Source organism: Oncorhynchus tshawytscha, linkage group LG06, assembly GCF_018296145.1.
Source record: "Oncorhynchus tshawytscha isolate Ot180627B linkage group LG06, Otsh_v2.0, whole genome shotgun sequence".
Classification (NCBI taxonomy): Eukaryota; Metazoa; Chordata; class Actinopteri; order Salmoniformes; family Salmonidae; genus Oncorhynchus; species Oncorhynchus tshawytscha.
Window position 1 is genome coordinate 78,065,174 of NC_056434.1, and position 22,055 is coordinate 78,087,228.

General features: G+C 42.3%; 1 protein-coding gene across 2 annotated transcripts; it reads right to left on the bottom strand.

Moving 5' to 3' along the window:
- Positions 1 to 206: 206 nt before the first annotated feature.
- On the bottom strand, positions 207 to 21,806 carry LOC112253127 (polyribonucleotide nucleotidyltransferase 1, mitochondrial). Of its 2 annotated transcripts, none has more exons than XM_024425075.1 (28): positions 21,784 to 21,806; positions 18,074 to 18,134; positions 17,906 to 17,980; positions 17,589 to 17,694; positions 17,427 to 17,476; positions 17,120 to 17,183; positions 16,983 to 17,030; positions 16,779 to 16,892; positions 16,498 to 16,684; positions 16,358 to 16,409; positions 16,214 to 16,271; positions 15,762 to 15,858; positions 15,584 to 15,686; positions 15,352 to 15,422; positions 15,217 to 15,253; positions 15,042 to 15,108; positions 14,850 to 14,939; positions 14,669 to 14,722; positions 14,454 to 14,563; positions 14,252 to 14,323; positions 14,099 to 14,162; positions 13,914 to 13,997; positions 13,748 to 13,831; positions 1,436 to 1,542; positions 1,211 to 1,266; positions 983 to 1,061; positions 707 to 754; positions 207 to 624 (listed from the first exon to the last, which is right to left on the bottom strand). In XM_024425075.1, exons 1-28 carry the CDS (start codon positions 21,789 to 21,791, stop codon positions 469 to 471), a joined length of 2,202 nt encoding a protein of 733 aa, XP_024280843.1. In that variant the 5' UTR covers positions 21,792 to 21,806; the 3' UTR covers positions 207 to 468. The 2 variants fall into 2 exon arrangements, with proteins under 2 accessions (XP_024280843.1, XP_024280842.1); XM_024425074.2 differs by lacking the exon at positions 21,784 to 21,806 and adding an exon at positions 18,390 to 18,612.
- Between the last annotated feature and the right edge of the window lie 249 nt (positions 21,807 to 22,055).

A 22,055-nucleotide genomic window follows, 5' to 3' on the forward strand; every position in this document is an offset into this window, starting at 1 on the left:
ACTATGGCGTTAATGTTGTAATAGTTTTGATATGCTTGGGATACAGACCTGTCAGTCTCTGCTTTGCTTAAAATATAGGAAAAATAATGCTGTTGATTTCAATTTAAACAGCCAACTAAATATTGTAGCACTAACAATGAGTATGTAGAATATTGGAATATGGCATGAGCAGTCACAGGTTCAAGTCAAGTGAATGTAAAACAATGGAATGTTTAGTTTACATATTTATTATTCATTGTATAAAATAGATAAACAAACTGACAGCGTATTGTTTTTTGACAACAAAATCCTATCACCACCAAGCTGATATCATTGCTGAAATGATTCTCAACAGAGAATGAGAGTACAGCAACCAGTGCTTGGAGGATGTTGGTGAGTAAATGACAAATGGTAGTTCAGAGAAGTCAGGATAGATAGACTGTGGATGGAGACTGGACAGTTGGTCCGTGTCTAGGAGGATAAGGGGAGTCAAGACGAGTTGCTGGTTGCTTGGCCATTCCCTGTGCCCATGGTGATGCTCTGTTTCTCACTCAGTGTCTTAACAACTGTTGCTGCTGGAGATTGTAACACTTTCCTTGAAAGCCTCATTCTTCCATCTGTTGGGTCTCGTCCAAAGTATTTAACCTGTTGATAGCATTCCATCAAAGAAAGAATATTAGTCAAGGAGTCAAGCAAATTAAGAAGGTCAGAAGACTGCAATACATACCTGAATCTGCTGTCCAACCTCTAATCCAATAGCACTTGGGTGTTTTATCTGGACAAATTCAACATGTACAATTATTTCACTCTGCCAACAATTTTAGCTGAAACATTGTTTATTAATGGATTACTTTTTAAAATCACACAAATTACAACTTATTGTAAATATAACTGAAAACAAGCCAACACATGCAGCCCTTTCCAAACTGGTAACATCTGTAAAATGTAATACATGTTGAAGTTCCTGTAATCCCTGCATGGTATTCTGGGACTAGACTCTTACCCGTTTATGGTCCAGCTGAGAGTTATGGAGCAGAACAGCACTCATATTAGGATACAGCTTCACCATGACACCAATGTCCCTGTGGAGGAAAAGAGACAGAAGTGCAGCAAGTCATGAAGCTACCTGTTCAGCAATCCAATATTTAAATCAATCAATGGAACAAACATTTTAAAAACTTGACTGCATCACAGATGAAACAGCAGCCCCCAATAACGCAGCAGTGGGTACCTTATTTCCATGATGGTGGCAGTATAAACAGCACCAAACTCCAGCTGCTGCTCTTGCTGAAAGGAAGAAAAAAAAAAGACATCCTCAGATTCATATCAGTACTGATGTGGGTAAGTACTGCCTTTTTGGAGAATATAGTACAATGATGTTTAATGAGGAGTAAATAAAAATGAGGTATTGTAAGAAATTTGGCAATACAGTGGAATTAGACTAGGTTGGACTCACATCATCTTTGCAGATTTCTGTGATGAACTCCTGGGCTTCATTCATGGCACCAGGAGTAGGTGCAAACACAGAGAAGGTCTCCTCATCCACCTGGCTTATCGTCACACCTATCCAATGACACAAAACAACCACACACACAACAACCTGTAATTTCCCCATACACCAGGGATCATCAACTAGATTCAGCAGCAGGCAGATTTTTTCTTGAGTCCAAACAGACATAGCATTTGACTAAAACAATGATTTCAAACCTTGCTTACATTTGTATACGATTGCATGCATATATATATATATATATATATATGTCATTTACAACATTAACAATGTCTACACTGTTTCTGATCAATTTGATGTTATTTTATTGGACACAATGTGCTTTTCTTTCAAAAACAAGGACATTTCTAAGTGACCCCAAACTTTTGAACAGTAGTATATAAACTCAGCAAAAAAAAAAAAAACATCCTGTCACTGTCAACTGTGTTTTTCAACAAATTAATTAATTAACATGTGCAAATATTTGTATGAACATAAGATTCAACAGCTGAGACAAACTGAACAAGTTCCACAGACATGTGACTAACAGAAATTGAATAATGTTTCCCTGAACAAAGGGGGTGTCAAAATCAAAAGTAACAGTCAGTTTCTGGTGTGGCCACCAGCTGCATTAAGTACTGCAGTGCATCTCCTCCTCATGGACTGCACCATATTGGCCAGTTCTTGCTGTGAGATGTTACCCTACTATTCCACCAAGACACCTGCAAGTTCCCAGACATTCCTGGGGGGAATGGCCCTAGCCCTCACCCTCCGATCCAACAGGTCCCAGACGTGCTCAATGGGATTGAGATCCAGGCTCTTCGCTGGCCATGGCAGAACACTGACATTCCTGTCTTGCAGGAAATCACGCACAGAACGAGCAGTATGGTTGGTGGCATTGTCATGCTGGAGGGTCACGTCAGGATGAGCCTGCAGGAAGGGTACCACATGAGGGAGGTGGTCTCCCCTGTAATGCAGTGTTAAGATTGCCAAATAATGACAACTAGTGTTTAAACCATTTATAATGAAGATCTGTTAAGTTATTTGGATTTTTACGAATTATCTTTGAAAGACAGTGTCCTGAAAAAGGGACATTTCTTTTATATATATATAAAAAACACACACAGTCAAAAGTTTGAACACACGTACACATTCACGGGTTCTTTATGTTGACTATTTTCTACATTGTAGAATAATAGTGAAGACATCAAAACTATGAAATAACACATGGAATCATGTAGTAACCCAAAAAAAGTTTTAAACAAATCCAAATATATTTGAGATTCTTCAAAGTAGCCAAGCTTTGCCTTGATGACAGCTTTGCACACTCTTGGCATTCTCTCACTCAGCTTCACCTGGAATACTTTTCCAACAGTCTTGAAGTTCCCACATATGCTAAGCGCTTTTTGGCTGCTTTTCCTTCACTCTGCAGTCCAACTCATCCCAAACCATCTTAATTGGGTTGAGGTCATGTGATTGTGGAGGCCAGGTCATCTGATGCAGCACTCCACCACTCTCCTTGGTCAAATAGCCCTACCACAGCCTGGAGGTGTGTTTGGTCATTGTCCTGTTGGAAAACAAATGATATTCCCACTAAGTGGAATTATAATGGCGTATCACTGCAGAATGCCGTGTTAGCCATGCTGGTTTAATTGTAGCTTGAATTTTAAATAAATCACTGAGAGTGTCACCAGCAAAACAGCCCTACACCATAACACTTCCTCCTCCGTGTTTCACGGTGGAACCACACATGCAGAGATAATCCATTCACCTACTCTGTCTCAAAGAACAAACAAAAAAACTCAAATTTTGACTCATCAGACCAAAGGACGGATTTTGGTGTCCTTTAGTAGTGGTTTCTTTGCAGCAATTCGACCATGAAGACCTGATTCACACAGTCTCCTCTACACAGTTGATGTTGAGATGTGTTTGTTACTTGAACTCTGAAGCATTTATTTGGGCTGCAATCTGAGGCTGGTAAGCCTAATGAATGTATCCTATGCAGCAGAGGGAACTCTGGGTCTTCCTTTCCTGTAGCGGTCCAGTTAGATCATAGCGCTTGATGGCTTTGGCAACTGCACTTGAAGAAACTTTCAAAGGTCTTGACATTTTCCGCCCTGACTGACATTCATGTCTTAAAGTAATGATGGGCTTTCGTTTCTCTTTGCTAATTTGAGCTGTTCTTGCCATAATATGGACTTCATCTTTTACCAAATAGGCCTATCTTCTGTATACCAATACTACCTTGTCACGACAAATCAAATGTTATGTCACATACGCCGAAAACAACAGGTGTAGAATGTGAAATGCTTAATTATAGCCTTTAACCAACAATGCCTCAAGTTAATAAAAATGTAAAATAAAAGCAACAAATAATTAAACAGCAGCAGTCAAATGACAAGAGGCTATATACAGGGGGTACCGGTACAGAGTCAATGTGCAGGGGCACTGGGTAGTCAAGGTGTGCAGGTATAGTTAAAGTGACTATGCATAGATTATAAACAGAGTAGCAGCAGCGTAAAAGAGGGGTCTGGGTAACCCTTTGATTAGCTGTTCAGGAGTCTTACGGCTTGGGGGTAAAAGCTGTTAAGAAGCCTTCTGGACCTAGACTTGGTGCTCCCGTACCGCTTGCCGTAGCAGAGATAACCATCTGACTGGGTGGCTGGAGACTGACCATTTTTAAGGCCTTCCTCTAACACCATCTGGTATAGAGGTCCTGGATGGCAGGAAGCTTGTCCTCAGTGATGTACTGGGCTGTACACACTACCCTCTGTAGTGCCTTGCGGTCAGGTGCAGCTGTAGAACCTTTTGAGGATTTGAGGACCCATGCAAATCTTAAAATCAGTCTCCTGACCTGGAATAGGCTTCGTTTTGCCCTCTTCATGACTGTCTTCGTGTGTGTGGACCATGATAGTTTGTTGGTGATGTGGACACCAATGAACTTCAAGCTCACAACCTGTTTCACTACAGCCCCGTCGATGAGAATAGGGGCGTGCTCGGTCTTCCTTTTCCTGTAGTCCATAATCATCTCCTTTGTCTTGATCACTTTGAGGGAGAGGTTGTTGAAATGGCACCACGTGGCCAGGTCTCTGACCTCCTCCCTATAGGCTGTCTCGCTGTTGTCATCGGCAAACTTGATGGTGGTGTTGGAGTCGTGCCTGGCTATGCAGTCTTGAGTGAACAGGGAATACAGGAGAGGAATGAGCACACACCCTTGAGGGGCCCCTGTGTTGAGGATCAGCGTGGCGGATGTGTTGTTCCCTACCCTTACCACCTGGGGCGGCCCATCAGGAAGTCCAGGATCCAGTTGCAGAGGGAGGTGTTTAGTCCCAGGATCCTTAGCTTAGTGATGAGCTTTGAGGGTACTATGGTGTTGAACGCTGAGCTGTAGTCAATGAATAGCATTCTCACATAAGTGTTCCTTTTGTCCAGGTGGGAAAGGGCAATGTTGAGTGCAATAGAGATTGCATCATCTTTGGATCTGTTAGGGCGGTATGCAAATTGGAGTGGGTCTAGGGTTTCTGGGATAATGGTGTTCATGTGAGCCATGACCAGCCTTTCAAGGCATTTCATGGCTACAAACGTGAGTGCTACGGGTCGGTAGTCATGTTACCTTAAGTGTTCTTGGGCACAGGGACTATGGTGGTCTGCTTGAAACATATTGATATTACATACTCAGTCAGGGACTGGTTGAAAATGTCAGTGAAGACGCTAGCCAGTTGGTCAGTGCATGCTCGGAGTACACGTCCTGCTAATCAATCTGGCCCTGCGGCTTTGTGAATGTTGACCTGTTAAGAAGGTCTTACTATGAAGAGCGTGATCACACAGTCATCCAGAACATCTGGTGCTCTCATGCATGTTTCAGTGTTACTTGCCTCGAAGTGAGCATAGAAGTAATTTAGCTCGTCTGGTAGGTTCGTGTTACTGGGGAGCTTGTGACTGTCCCTTTGTAGTCTGTAATAGTTTGCAAGCCCTGCCACATCCAACGAGCGTCAGAGCCGGTGTAGTACGATTCAATCTTAGCCCCTGTATTGACGGTTCATCGGAGGGCATAGTGGGATTTGTTAAAAGCTTCTGGGTTAGAGTCCCGCTCCTTGAAAGCGGCAGCTCTACCCTTTAGCTCAGTGCAGATGTTGCATGTAATTCATGGATTCTGGTTGGGGTATGTACAGTGGGGCAAAAAAGTATTTAGTCAGCCACCAATTGTGCAAGTTCTCTCACTTAAAAAGATGAGAGAGGCCTGTAATTACTGTAAGTACACTTCAACTATGACAGACAAAATTTTAAAAAAAAAAAAATCCAGAAGATCACATTGTAGGATTTTTAATTAATTAATTTGCAAATTATGGTGGAAAATAAGTATTTGGTCAATAACAAAAGTTTCTCAATACTCTGTTATATATCCTTTGTTGGCAATGACAGAGGTCAAATGTTTTCTGTAAGTCTTCACAAGGTTTTCACACACTGTTGCTGGTATTTTGGCCCATTCCTCCATGCTGATCTTCTCTAGAGCAGTGATGTTTTGGGGCTGTTGCTGGGCCACACAGACTTTCAACTCCCTCCAAATATTTTCTATGGGGTTGAGATCTGGAGACTGGCTAGGCCACTCCAGGACCTTGAAATGCTTCTTACGAAGCCACTCCTTGGTTGCCCGGGCGGGAGTTTGGGATCATTGTCATGCTGAAAGACCCAGCCACGTTTCATCTTCAATGCCCTTGCTGATGGAAGGAGGTTTTCACTCAAAATCTCACGATACATGTCCCCATTCATTCTTTCCTTTACACGGATCAGTCATCCTGGTCCCTTTGCAGAAAAACAGCCCCAAAGCATGATGTTTCCACCCCCATGCTTCACAGTAGGTATGGTGTTCTTTGGATGCAACTCAGCATTCTTTGTCCTCCAAACACGACGAGTTGAGTTTTTACCAAAAAGTTATGTTTTGGTTTCATCTGACCATATGACATTCTCCCAATCTTCTTCTGGATCATCCAAATGCTCTCTAGCAGACTTCAGACGGGCCTGGACATGTACTGGCTTAAGCAGGGGGACACGTCTGGCACTGCAGGATTTGAGTCCCTGGTGGCTTAGTGTGTTACTGATGGTAGGCTTTGTTACTTTGGTCCCAGCTCTCTGCAGGTCATTCACTAGGTCCCCCCGTGTGGTTCTGGGATTTTTGCTCACTGTTCTTGTGATCATTTTGATCCCACGGGGTGAGATCTTGCGTGGAGCCCCAGATCGAGAGAGATTATCAGTGGTCTTGTATGTCTTCCACTTCCTAATAATTGCTCCCACAGTTGATTTCTTCAAACCAAGCTGCTTACCTATTGCAGATTCAGTCTTCCCAGCCTGGTGCAGGTCTACAATTTTGTTTCTGGTGTCCTTTGACAGCTCTTTGGTCTTGGCCATAGTGGAGTTTAGAGTGTGACTGTTTGAGGTTGTGGACAGGTGTCTTTTATACTGATAACAAGTTCAAACAGGTGCCATTAATACAGGTAACGAGTGGAGGACAGGGGAGCCTCTTAAAGAAGAAGTTACAGGTCTGTGAGAGCCAGAAATCTTGCTTGTTTCTAGGTGACCAAATACTTATTTTCCACCATAATTTGCAAATAAATTCATTAAAAATCCTACAATGTGATTTTCTGGATTTTTCCCCCTAATTTCATCTGTCATAGTTGAAGTGTACCTATGATGAAAATTACAGGCCTGTCTCGTCTTTTTAAGTGGGAGAACTTGCACAATTGGTGGCTGACTAAATACTTTTTTGCCCCACTGTACGTACGGTCACTGTGGGGACGATGTCATCGATGCATTTATTTATGAAGCCAGTGACTGAATGTGGTGTACTCCTCAATGCCATCGGAAGAATCACGGAACATATTCCAGTCTGTGCTAGCAAAACAGTTCTGTAGCTTAGCATCTGCTTCATCTGACCACTTTCTTATTGACGGAGTCACTGGTGCTTCCTGTTTTAATTTTTGCTTGTAAGCAGGAATCAGGAGGATAGAATTATAGTCAGATTTGCCAAATGGAGGGCGAGGGATTGCTTTGTACGCATCTGTGTGTGGAGTAAAGGTGCTCTAGAGTTTCCCCCCCCCTCTCTTTCCCCCTCTTTTGCCCCTTACACATTTAACATGCTGGTAGAGATTAGGTAGAACAGATTTGAGTTTCCCTGCATTAAAGTCTCCGGCCACAAGGAGTGCTGCCCCTGGATGAGCATTTTCCAGTTTGCTTATGGCCATATATAGCTCATTGAGTGTACCTGTGGATGTATTTCAAGGCCTACCTTCAAACTCAGTGCCTCATTGCTTGTCATCATGGGAAAATCAAATGAAATAAGCCAAGACCTCAGAAAAATAATTGTAGACCTCCACAAGTCCGGTTAATCCTTGGGAGCAATTTCCAAATGCCGGAAGGTACCACGTTCATCTGTACAAACAATAGTACGCAAGTATAAACACCATGGGACCACGCAGCCATCATACCGCTCAGGATGGAGACGTGTTCTGTCTCCTAGAGATTAACATACTTTGGTGCGAAAAGTGCAAATCAATCCCAGAACAGCAGCAAAGATGTGAACATCTGGAGGAAACAGGTACAAAACTATCTATATCCAGAGTAAAGCGAGTCCTATATCGACATAACCTGAAAGGCTGCTCAGCAAGGAAGAAGCCACTGCTCCAAAACCGCCATAAAAAAGCCAGACTACGGTTTGCAACTGCACACAGGGACAAAGATCGTACTTTTTGGAGAAATGTCATCTGGTCTGATGAAACAAAAATAGAACTGTTTGGCCATAATGACCATTGTTATGTTTGGAGGAAAAAGGGGGAGGCTTACAAGCCAAAGAACACCATCCCAAGCATGAAGCCCGGGGGTGGCAGCATCATGTTGTGGGGGTGCTTTGCTGCAGGAGGGACTGGTGCACTTCACAAAATACATGGCATCGTTAGGAAGGAAAATGATGTGGATATATTGAAGCAACATCAAGACATCAGTCAGGAAGTTCAAGCTTGGTCGCAAATGGGTCTTCCAAATGGACAATGACCCCAAGCATACTTCCAAAGTTGTGGCAAAATGGCTTAAGGACAAAGTCAAGGTATTGGAGTGGCCATCACAAAGCCCTGACCTCAATCCTACAGAAGATTTGTGGGCACATCTGAAAAGCGTGTGCGAGCAAGGAGGCCTACAAACCTGACTCAGTTACACCAGCTCTGTCAGGAGGAATGGGCCAAAATTCAACCAACTTATTGTGGGAAGCTTGTGGAAGGCAACCCGAAACATTTCACACAAGTTAAAAAATGTAAAGGCAATGCTACCAAATACTAATTGAGTCGATGTAAACCTCTGACCACTGGGAATGTGATGAAAGAAATAAAAGCTGAAATAAATAATTTGCTCTACTTTTTTGACATTTCACATTCTTAAAATAAAATGGTGATCCTAAATGACCTAAGACAGGGAATCTTTACTAGTATTAAATGTCAGGAATTGTGAAAAACTGAGTTTAAATGTATTTGGCTAAGGTCTATGTAAACTTCCGACTTCAACTGTATATATTATGCGTGGGAATACTTTGCAACAGATTTTCCCCCCATACACTATGCACAATACCTATTTTGCCAATTGGCCTGGACCCCTTTTACTGCCGATACGGAGCCCCGCCGATTCATCACGACTAGATTACCGACGTAATCTGCCCGGGGGGTTTTTCAACAGGCTCCTCCGTCGCGACGTCCCCTGAATGCTCATCTGCTAGCCGCAGCCCGCTAGCTGTCTAGAGCATATCGGACTGTTAGCTGAAGAGCAAAGTCCCTCTAAAGCCATTCTGCTAGCCCCGGCCCACTAGCTGTCTGAATCGCCGTGCCTCCAGTTCGCCCAGCTACTCCCTAATGTCAATATGCCTTGTCCATTGCTGTTTTGGTTAGTGATTAGTCTTATTTCACTGTAGAGCCTCCAGCCCTGCTCAATATTCCTTAGCTAACCCATTTGTTCCACCTCCCACACATGCGGTGACCTCACCTGGTTTAAATGGTGTCTCTAGAGACTATACCTCTCTCATCGTCATTCAATGCCTAGGTTTACCTCCACTGTATTCACATCGTACCATACCTTGTCTGTATGTTATGTCTTGAATCTATTGTACCGCGCCAAGAAACCTGCTCCTTTTACTCTCTGTTCTGAACGTACTAGACAAACAGTTCTTATAGCGTTAGCCGTACCCTTAGCCTACTCCTCCTCTGGTGATGTAGAGGTTAATCAAAGCCCTGCAGTGCCTATCTCCACTCCCATTCCCCAGACGCTCTCATTTGTTGACTTCTGTAACCGTAAAAGCTTGATTTCATGCATGTTAACATTAGAAGCCTCCTCCCTAAGTTTGTTTTATTCGCTGCTTTAGCACACCCTGCCAACCCGGATGTCCTAGCCGTGTCTGAATCCTGGCTTAGGAAGGCCACCAAAAAAAAATGAAATTTCCATCCCTAACGATAACATTTCCCGACAAGATAAAACTGCCAAAGGAGACAGAGTTGCAATCTCCTGCAGAGTTCTGCCTTACTATCCAGGTCTGTGCCCAAACAATTTCAGCTTCTACTTTTAAAAATCCACCTTTTCAGAAACAAGTCTCTCACCGTTGCTGCTTGCTATAGGCCACCTTCTGCCCCAGCTGTGCCCTGGACACCATATGTGAATTGATTGCCCCCCATCTATCTTCAGAGCTTGTGCTGTTATGTGACCTAAACTGGGACATGCTTAACACCCCGGCCATCCTACAATTTAGGCTTGATGCCCTCAATCTCACAATTTATCAATGAACCTACCAGGTACAACCCCAAATCCATAAACATGGGCACCCTCATAGATATCATCCTAACCAACCTGCCCTCCAAATACACCTCTGCTGTCTTCAACCAGGATCTCAGCGATCACTGCCTCATTGCCTGCGTCCGTAATGGGTCTGCGGTCAAACGACCACCCCTCATCACTGTCAAACGCTCCCTAAACCACTTCAGCGAGCAGGCCTTTCTAATCGACCTGGCCCGGATATCCTGGAAGGATCTTGACCTCATTCCGTCAGTAGAGGATGCCTGGTTATTCTTTTTATTCCTCAATCTTAAATAAGCATGCCCCATTCAAAAAAAATGTAGAACCAGGAACAGATATAGCCCTTAGTTCACTCCAGACCTGACTGCCCTTGACCAGCACAAAAACATCCTGTGGCGTACTGCATTAGCATCTAATAGCCCCCGTGATATGCAACTTTTCAGGGAAGTTGGGAACCAATATACACAGGCAGTTAAGGAAAGCAAAGGCTAGCTTTTGCAAACAGAAATTTGCACCCTGTAGCACAAACTCCCAAAAGTTTTGGGACACTGTAAAGTCCATGGAGAATAAGACCACCTCCTCCCAGCTGCCCACTGCACTGAGGCTAGGTCACCACCCATAAATCCACGATAATAGAGAATTTCAATAAGCATTTTTCTACAGCTGGCCATGCTTTCCACCTGGCTTCCCCTACCCCAGTCAACAGCCTGCACCCCCCATAGCAATTTGCCCAAGCCTCCCCCATTTCTACTTCACCCAAATCCAGACCTGACTACCCTTGACCAGCAAAAAAACATCCTGTGGCATTCTGCATTAGCATTGAATAGCCCCCTTGATATGCAACTTTTCAGGGAAGTTAGGAACCAATATACACAGAAAGTTAGGAAAGCTAAGGCTAGCTTTTGCAAGCAAAAATGTGCATCTGCTATGCTTTATCTTGACCAGGTCGCAGTTGCAAATGAGAACTTGTTCTCAACTAGCCTACGTGGTTAAATAAAGGTGAGAAAAAAAATCCAGATAGCTGATGTTCTGAAAGAGCTGCAAAATATGGACTCCTACAAAACAGCCGGGCTAGACAATCTGGACTCTCTCGTTCTAAAATGATCCGCTGCAATTGTTGCAACCCCTATAACTAGCCTGTTCAACCTCTCTTTCGTATCATCTGAGATCCCCAAAGATTGGAAAGCTGCCGCGGTCATCCCCCTCTTCAAAGGGGGAGACACTCCAGACCCAAACTGCTACAGACCTATATCTATCCTACCCTGCCTTTTCAAGGTCTTCGAAAGTCAAGTTAAACAGATCACCAACCATTTCGAATCCCAGCGTACCTTCTCCACTATGCAATATGGTTTCAGAGCTGGTCATGGGTACACCTCAGCCACGCCAAGGTTCTAAACGATATCATAAACGCCATCAATAAGAGACAATACTGTGCAGCTGTATTCATCAACCTGGCCAAGGCTTTCGACTCTGTCAATCACCACATTCTTATTGGCAGACTCAACAGCCTTGGTTTCTCAAATGACTGCCTCGCCTGGTTCACCAACTACTTCTCAGACAGAGTTCAGTGTGTCAAATCGGAGGGCCTGTTGTCCAGACCTCTGGCAGTCTCTATGGGGGTGCCACAGGATTCAATTGTCGGGCCGACTCTTCTCTTTTTCACCTTTATTTAACCAGCTAAGCAAGTTGAGAACAAGTTCTCATTTGCAACTGCGACCTGGCCAAGATAAAGCATAGCAGTTCGACACATGCAACAGAGTTGGAATAAACAAACATACAATCAATAATACTGTAGAAATAGCTATATACAGCATGTGCAAATGAGGTAGGATAAGGGAGGTAAGGCAATAAATAGGCCATGGTGGCGAAGTAATTACAATATAGCAATTAAACACTGGAGTGGTAGGGTGTGCAGAAGATGAATGTGTAAGTAGAGATACTGGGGTGCAAAGGAGCAAGATAAATAAATAAATACAGTATGGGGATGAGGTAGATTGGATGGGCTATTTACAGATAAGCTATGTACAGGTGCAGTGATCTGTGAGCTGCTCTGATAGCTGGTGCTTAAAGCTAGTGAGGGAGGTAAGAGTCTCCAGCTTCAGAGATTTTTGCAGTTTGTTCCAGTCATTGGCAGCAGAGAACTGGAAGGAGACATCAATGATGTCTCTCTTGCTGCTGGTGATTCTCTGATCTACCTCTACACAGACACCATTCTGTAAACTTCTGGCCCTTCTTTGGACACTGTGTTAACTAACCTCCAGACGAGCTTCAGTGCCATTACAACTCTCCTTCCGTGGCCTCCAACTGCTCTTAAATGCAAGTAAAACTAAATGAATGCTCTTCAACCGATCGCTGCCCGCACCTGCCTGCCCGTCCAGCATCACTACTCTGGACAGTTGTGACTTAGAATACGTGGACAACTACAAATACCTAGGTGTCTGGTTAGACTGTAAACTCTCCTTCCAGACTCACATTAAGCATCTCCAATCTAAAATTAAATCTAGAATCGGCTTCCTATTTCGCAACAAAGCATCCTTAATTCATGCTACAAAACATACCCTCGTAAAACTGACTATCCTACTGATCCTTGACTTAGGCGATGTCATTTACAAAATATCCTCCAACACTCTACTCAGCAAATTGGATGCTGTCTATCACAGTGACATCCATTTTGTCACCAAAGCCCCATATACTACCCACCACTAGGACCTGTATGCTCTCTTTGGCTGGCCCTCGCTTCATATTCGTTGCCAAACCCACTGGCTCCAGGTCATCTACAAGTCTTTGCTAGGTAAAGCCCCACATTATCTCAGCTCACTGGTCACCATAGCAGCACACGCTCCAGCAGGTATATTTCACTGGTCACTCACAAAGCCAATTCCTCCTTTGGCCTCCTTTCCTTCCAGTTCTCTGCTGCCAATGACTGGAACGAATTACAAAAATCACTGAAACTGGAGTCTTATATCTCCCTCACTAACTTTAAGCACCAGCTGTCAGAGCAGCTCACAGATCATTGCACCTGTACATAGCCCATCTGTAAATAGCCCATCCAACTACCTCATCCCCATACTGTTATTTATTTATTTTTTGCTCCTTTGCACCCCAGTATCTCTACTTGCACATTCATCTATCACTCCAGTGTTTAATTGCTAAATTGTAATTATTTCGCCACTATGGTCTATTTATTGCCTTACCTCATCTGCACACACTGTATATAGACTTTTTTTATTGTACTATTGACTGTATGTTTGTTTATTCCATGTGTAACTCTGTGTTGTTGTTTGTGTCGCACTGCTTTGCTTTATTTTGGCCAGGTCGCAGTTGTAAATGAGAACTTGTTCTCAACTAGCCTACCTGGTTAAATAAAAGGTGGAGGAAAAAAAACACACTTTGGAACAGGGAACCCAGCCATACACTATGCAGCAATGAAGAGAGCTAATGTGTTGGGGTAAATGTTACCTGTTTGAGCTTGTAGTCTGCGGAGGTTATAGCCCCCTGGCCCAACAAAGCGTGCTCGTCTGGAGACTGGGACTCTGACATTTTCTACAACAGACAGGAAACATACCTTGAAAGCAAAATACATAAATAATGGGAATGAAAAAGGACTAGCAACCAAGAGTCTTACCGACAACCGGACCATTCTCCTTTCTGTTAGCCCTGGGCTTGGCAATGGTATTGTTCATGATGCCCAAAATCTCCCTCTTGGCAACTGTAAGGATATAAAATGAGGGTGGTGACTTCGATATTTATCTCTCTAGAGAATGAATAGATAGCTAGATAGCTATTTATGGGGCATGTCTTTCATGTCACCTGTGGCTTGCTGAATAGCCTCCATTACAAGTTTCAGAGGTAAGCCTGGAATCTTTACATCCGCCTAAGAGGAAGCATACATTATAGCAAAAAGAAACACAGTCAACAAAATACGACAGCAGAGAGAAACCAATGGATGTTCAGCTACAGTACCTGTAAGGCATTGATACCCTTATTTGTTCCAGCCAGTTTGAAGTCCATGTCTCCTAGGTAATCCTCGATTCCCTGTTGTGACAGAAAACACATAAAACAGTTCTACAGAAAGGGGATCTTATGATTATAGTACATGTGGTATTCCATAGAAAATGTAGTTCGCTTTAGGAATGGTTAGAAAAATACTAGTAATATTGAGTACCAGAATATCAGTCAGTATTCGGTAGTCCTGGATTTCCGATGGCTTCTCTGGGTTTGCCTTGGAGATGAGTCCAATAGCTACACCTGCCACAGCTGATGTAATAGGCACACCTGGAACACAGAAGTGCTATGTTTCACTGTAAATGAAAGAATGAAAAAGAATGTAAATGAAAGAATCAGCAAAAAAAATGTTTAAAAAAAAGTTAAGTATTGTACCAGCATCCATCAAAGCCAAACTGCCTCCACATGCTGACGCCATCGACGAGGAACCTGAGAGAACGAGAATGCGCTCATCATACAATCATTGAAATGACTAAGATTTGGCAACTAAGCTTATAATAAGAAGTGGTCTAAAAAAAAAAATAGAAGCAAAATGGAGGTCATCCACAGAACTCACCATTAGACTCCAAAACCTCAGAGGTGACTCTAATAGTGAAGGGGAAGTCTTTTGGGATGACAGGTCTCAAAGACTTCTCCGCCAGTGCCCCTGTCAACATAGAAACAGAATATTATTTAAATAGTCACATGAACATAGGCATGCCACCCACACTACCCATGGGCATATTTTAATCCATACCAACATACTAACCATGACCAAGCTCTCTTCTGTTCATTCCACTCATCTTTCCAATCTCATTGGTTGCGTAAGGAGGAAACTGAAACAGAAAAAGTTAATTTCAGCCCATGCAGATTTTGTTCTGCAATACCAAACCAATAAGCAAATCCTACTGGAATCCTTATTATTTACATATTGTGATACTCACCTCATAGTGAAGCATGAAATTCTTGTCTTTGACTCCACTGTTAAAATAGAGCAACTCGTTTCAGCTAACATATACACACACACTTGCTTGAAACTTGCATTCAAAAGGACTGTAATTAATAATGTATAAGTTTACCTTAATGCTGTAGTAATGATGTCTGTTTTAATACTGGACTCCAAAGAGTCAAATGTTACAGAGCACAGAACCTAGACAGAAAAGGCTTTACTAACTAGGCTAGATACAATGATAAACAACCCAAAACAAGTCAGACTCTGCAAATATATTTCTCCTCTCTTCAACTTTCCAATGTCCCCAAAATGAATAGCACGCCTACACTGAGCACTTTTTTGTAACGCCAGATCCCTACCTGTGTCTGTCCCCTCTGGAAAAGTGCAGACCCATGAAGGGGCTTAAAGATGTCTGCCTCACAGGAAATATTTCTTAATGAAGTCAGGTTTCTTCCATCACACCTTTAAAACAAGGACATTATTAATGACATTAATGACACTTTTCTAAATACTACTGAGACATGCATTATTTTTTACCTCCTATATTCATTCAAAACCAGATTGCGGAAGACCTCTTTGGACACCATGTTGAAGGATTCCATCACCTCATAAGATTCTGCATGAGGATATTTCTCTACAGAAAACAGACATACTGTATGTAGGCGGTTAGACAGTAAACGAACACACACAAGACCTTGGATGTTGCAAAAATCTTGTAACAACATTTATTTGTGTCCCCCTAGTGCAGGATAACTTTCCTGCAATTCAGGAAATGTAAAACTTTGTGTATTTGAGGTTTAAAAATGCTTCTGAAGTTTGTAATTTCCACTTTGAAATTAGACTCGACTTTCCCTCATGAAAAATGTATCAACACCTACAAAAATGTCCATTAGTTATTATTCACATTTCCTGTTTCTGCAGGATTATTTTCCTGATGTAGCAAAGTCTCAAATTAAGATCCTACATCTGTATATAGCAGTGATACATACCTTTTATTTGTTCCTCTGTTTCTAGTCGCACTTTGTTAATGGCGTCATCTCTGGAAATCTGAAACACAATAAGTTACTAATTTTATTGAATGAAAAAGTACCACCAAAACACAATAGCAAAAACAACCAGACATAAATACTTACCTTGTCATGAGTGAAGTCTGTGAAAACAGCATAGACCTTTTCAGAGGCAAATCTGAAAGCAAAACCGTGTGCTGTCATGTAACCATAAAAAAAAAGTAAGAAATATGGGAAATATCAAGTCAGAAAGAAATATGTCTTACTGTCGTGTGTGCTCAATCATTTCCTCGGGCGCAGAAAATATTTTGGGAGGGGTGCGCTTGGTCACTTTCGCTTCTCTGGCCATCTGCTGAATAGCCAATATGATCTGCTGTGTGTGCTTCACGCCAACCTTGACTGCATGACAGAAGTCCTGCTGCAACACATTCTCAGCAGATGCCTCGATCATCACTAAGACAAAAAATATGTTACATTTTTTTCAGGGTGGTAGAGAGGATCCTGTAGGAAAAAGGGATGTCTGATATAGCTGGACTACAGTACTAACCCACTTGGCTGAGAGGTGCTCCAGCCACTATCAAATTGATAGTGCTGGAAGCCATTTGCTTTCGTGTTGGGTTCACCAGGAACTCGCCATCCACCAGGCCAATGCGCACTGCACCTAAAACATCCACGAAACACAAACCATATAGTAAAAGCCTCATACAGGCGAAGAAAAACAAAAGGACAAAGATCTATAAGAGATACTAACCAATGGGCCCATTCCAGGGAATGTCAGAAAGGGTAAGGGCGGCAGAGGCTGTAGGGAAGTTAAATAGTTCATGTTATCACTGGATGTCAAACAAAGATCATGTGAATGTTTTTACAAGGAAATCAATCTCTCCTCACCTCCATTGATAGCCAGTACATCTGGATCATTAACACCATCAACTGCCAACAGGTTACACAGGACCTGAAAATATACACCGCAGGACTAAAATCAAGAGCATAACTTGTAATAACAGTGTAAACAAGGTACAAATCTATCGTTCTGCCCCTGAACAGGCAGTTAACCCACTGTTCCTAGGCCGTCATTGAAAATAAGAATTTGTTCTTAACTGACTTGCCTAGTTAAATAAAAGGTAAAATAAATCAATAAAAACATATCAGTAATGAACCTACATAAGTACAACAATAACTACAAATACTGACTCACCTGAGTGTCATAGAAATAACCAGCAGGAAAAAGGGGTCTGATTGCCCTGTCTGAGGTGAGACAATAAAGAGATACAGTTAAGTCTGCTAATGGCATTTGCACTAAATCTAATATAGAACTGGAGTAAGAGTTAAGGCATAGGAGTTAGAATCATCTTCTCACCTATTAGCCTACTAGTCAGAATCTCATTTTCAGTGGTGCCCAACTCCCGCCGCAAGTGGTTAGTGGGGATTCTACCAGCAGCAGCTGCTTTCTGTCTGTAGTCCACCTGTCAAATCAAAAACACCGTTCTAGCCAAGGGACCTGAATCACTCCAAGGGACCTAAAACCACTATGTTATAGCCTACTACACTAAAGAGATTATCACACACAATGAACCATCCCACATGGAAGACAAAAAGCAGTGTTTAAATATGTTTGAAGTGCATTGAAAAAAATGATATGACCCCACTTACAATAAAAATGAAGTATTAACTTACCACTAGTGGCATAAATTGGGAGGGGGACGGTTTTGTTTTGCTGACAGCTGTCACCATCACTGTTGTATCCCCAAGCTGTAAAAAGAGGTGGAATTCATCCAAGTAACTGGTCTGAGCATCTTGTGCATATTCACTTACAAACTCTCAAAAAATGCTTAGGATTTATACCTGCACAACAGCTGACCCATCTGCAAATCTGGCAAGTTTCCCTGTTGAGATCTCAAGTTTTCTTCAAAAGAGGGGAAATCAGAACACATCTGAAGTTAGAGTGAATTGATGGGAGTCAATTAACCATTCATAACTGCAACGCAGATTTAGGAGGATTCGGACAAATATCCTATACATATTCCGTCTTATAAATATATCTGACTCAGACTATGCACACCGCTGCGTTGAATAATGAACTTGAAGCGTTGGCCCACAGGCTTGACCGGTTGTCACTGTGTAACGTTATGTAAAGTAGCTAAGTCAGACCTATACTTACTTCTCACCCAAGTTCACACCCACTTTTTGTATCGTTCCATGGCTGTTCCAGACACTTTGGTGGCACAACCGCACATTTAGTCTGGCCAGCGTGGGCCCAAGACTCAGTAAATGTTTCATATTCAAGTACAAACTACCATAAGAAATACTTTTCAATTGAACATGAAGCCTTTACACAATTTTACTGCCATGACAGTTCATCACATGCACGGAAGTACGTCACAAATAAATAGTGTCCTGTGATTGGACAAAAGACGTTCCACCATATCTGATTGGAAATGATTTGTGCATCTCCAAAACAAGGCGTTGCAACTGGGAGGACAATCCGTGACTTGCAGATAGAGCGCATGACCGGGGGTCATAGGGTCTGAGCAAATGAATCCGAGAGAAAGGGCGCGCATGTTTGAAATGGAAAAGCGTCGCGGTTGCTATTGTTGAAGAAGAACATCATGATGAAGCACCTGATTTATAAGTGGGATGCACTTTTGAGCGCTACATCCCGTGGGATTCGTGCTGATTGTGACAACCGGTTAAATGGCGTCCCTTGACAAGACAAGACAAGAACAAGATGTATGTCAGGAGAAGTGCAGTATTATCATAAGGAGAGCCAAACTTAGAATATGAAGGAGGAATGGAGGGGAAAAAGAGAGGCAGAGGAGGTCTAAGAAAGAGAGGGAGGAAGAGGGTGAGCTTGAGTTGGTTAAAAGTAGCAGAAAAAAAGGGAGATGGTTTGTTCAAGAAGAATGGTAGAAAGTGTAAGCACGGTGAATTGAAGACAGGATGAGAAATGGAAGTGAATGAGGGCGAAGTATCGGAGGTGGTAGGTATGGTGAACTCGGAGCCTGAGGCTTGCACTGAGGGTCAGGATAAAGATGAGTCTGTGACGGTAGGAGTGAAGTTTTTGGAAAAAGTGTACCCTTTTCTTTTGGCTGATCTATTTGTGGTTTCAGGGTGGGTGAAAATAGTTGAGTGCTGTGGAATCGGTGAGAGTAACCAGAAGTGGTCTTGTGATAATTGTTTGCGTTTCTGCTGGTCAGAGGGAGCAGCTGCTCCTTGTTAAACGAATGTGGGCAAGAGATGTGAATTGTTTTGCTCTCAAGAAAAGGCCGCCATTGAAAGGAGTGATTTACAAGGGTAGCGGTGAATGTGAAAGTTGACCAACTGAAGGGGAAGATTCCTGGTGTTTTTGATGCTCGTCAGTTGGTGTGACGCAGACAGAGTGGAGAAACAGTGATTGTCTGTTCTTTTGAGTTTTGATGTTGAGTCTTTGCCTGACAAAGTGATGGTAGGATATATAAGTTATCCTGTACAGGCTTTTGTACCGAATACATTACGTTGTTATAGATGTCAAGCTTATGGGCATGTGGCAGCAGTGGGAAGGAGGGAGGTTTGTAGGTGTGCAGAAGAGCACGAGACACAGGAATGTGTAGCATTTGGGGAAAGTAGTGGTATGTGTTTGAACAGTCAGTATTCCAAAACGGATTTGATTATTAAGTGCCCACTTAATAATAAGTGCCCAAATCGTATTTCTGTGTGTTCAGAATAATAATTTGCTTACATGGCTACGCCAGTTGTCGTGTTTGTAGGCACACGTGCTGTTTGGTGCTAGTCACTCAGAAGTTGTGTAGCATGCTTAGGTGATAATAATACCTGCCATGAAAGTCTCCCAGTTGCTTTGAAGGTTCGAAATCAGTGTAAGAACACTTAAAGCCTCAAAAGATATGATCCAACTTTCAAAATGAGACCTTTTTGGTTTGCCACAGCAGTCAACTGGCTAGCTTTTTAGCACATTCACTCATTTGTTTGTAATTCAACAATTAGCAACCTAGTTAGCTACCACAAGTTCTTGTCAAACTGGCAACAGAGTAGCTAGCAAGCAACAAGATATGGCGTTCTAAAAAACAAACATTTGCAGATTAGGTCATTCAGACAAGTCCTATGGCCACGAATCATATGTATCCTTAAAACTACCGACGAATGTGGTTTGAAATGTGTCTTGAAATACCTGATTTAATGTGCTTTGTTGTTCAGAATGCAGTAAAAATATAATTGAATCAGATATGCAAAATAATAGGATTTGCGTCGCTTCAACTTGCAAGTGTGAACAATTCCTGTTCAAATTACATACAGTATGTCAAATTTACTAAATGTCTTTTTTTCTAAAGAAAATATGATTGAAGGGTGATGTTTGAACTTAGTTTTGCTGACTTTCCTAATGTGATTGTGTGTATCCCACACAATGACCATAACCATCAACATCAAGCAAATTCATCTAGCATAAAGCACGTTTTCATCCAAACATTTCATGCTCATTAATTATCTGAAGCATGAAATGCCGACAGATAATTTGTTCGTTCGACATGGTAGGATCTTTTTGTGTCGGTAAAATTGTGAGAAATGGCGGTGGAAACGCCCTTATGCGCAAATATGTATAGAATAACTATCATCTCATGGACACTCACTGACATTTGTGGCAGCTTCGCATGATAAATTGTTGTTTCTACCTTATTGCCTGTGTGCTGTTGTCTGTGCCCAATATTGTTTGTACCATGTTTTGTGCTGCTACTATGCTGTCATGTGGTGTTGCAACCATGCTGTGTTGTTTTGAGTTTCTCTTGTCATGACCGGGGCTGCGACTTTCAGCCCTCGTCCCCGCAGGAGGCCGCTTGGTTGGCCGTCATTGTAAATAATAATTTGTTCTTAACTGACTTGCCTAGTTAAATAAAATATTGAAGTCAACTTGGAGTCAGCAGTGATATGTTGTGTGGTCCTCACACTAAGACCCGAGAAAGTATGCAGTTTATTCCGTACAGATGAAATAGCATGAACTTCACAGGCTGGTGAATGTGCAAGGTGACGAGCTTGATGCTCCTTTCAAATAAATATCGATGGTGTTATTCTGGTGACATGATGATTAATGCTTGGCTGCCATTTGACCAATACAACTAACATCGTTCTAAATCATACACGCACTGTATCTGCGAGCTGTTTGTTAGAGCGCATGTGGGCTCATTGGCTATATAGCAGTTTTTGTGACAAACCCACCAGTAGAGTTGAAAATGCGATAGACACCCTTTTAACACATGTAATTCGGTACATTGCAATTTAACAGTAAACGTAATTTTTATGTGCACAACGTCATCACGCACAGCGCATTTTCCGCAAAAAAAAGTTTGATTGAAACATCTGGTGGGAAAATTCGAATATTATTTGAGCATATTCACATGAAAATCTCACAAATTGGATGGAAACCTAGCTATTGATAGATAGTACCCTTTAATGAGGATTGTTGAGTGGTACATAGCCTACATTATTATAAACCATCTCTGGTACAGTGCTGTTTAAAAATGTGAACACAAGAGGGCGCATGTTCTCACAATTAACATGATACTCACCGGGTCATGTTCCAAAGATCTCTTCTTCCTCCCAAATTGTGCGCTCTCTTCACCGGTTTGAAAGGAAATGACTGGTACAAGAAATATTGTGGAAACTCCCACTAGCCCATGCCTCCACCAATCCAATGCTTTTACAGAATAAATTATATATTATTGGGAAGCACACAGGGATAATGAGGTATGATAAATGAGAAGTCTGTGGTTGTACAATGTCAGGCTTGCCAGCCATGCTGTAATTGTACTGTAATAGCCTAAATCACAATGTGAGTATA

Bases quoted from the DNA above. Each gene is read 5' to 3' on its own strand.
- LOC112253127 (XM_024425074.2), bottom strand. From the start codon at position 18,508: ATGAAACATTTACTGAGTCTTGGGCCCACGCTGGCCAGACTAAATGTG. The intron at 17,695-17,905 runs GTAAGTTAATAC...TTGATTTGACAG, and splicing joins CCCAATTTATGCCACTAGTG to GTGGACTACAGACAGAAAGC. The intron at 17,184-17,426 runs GTGAGTCAGTAT...GTATATTTTCAG, and splicing joins GTTATTTCTATGACACTCAG to GTCCTGTGTAACCTGTTGGC.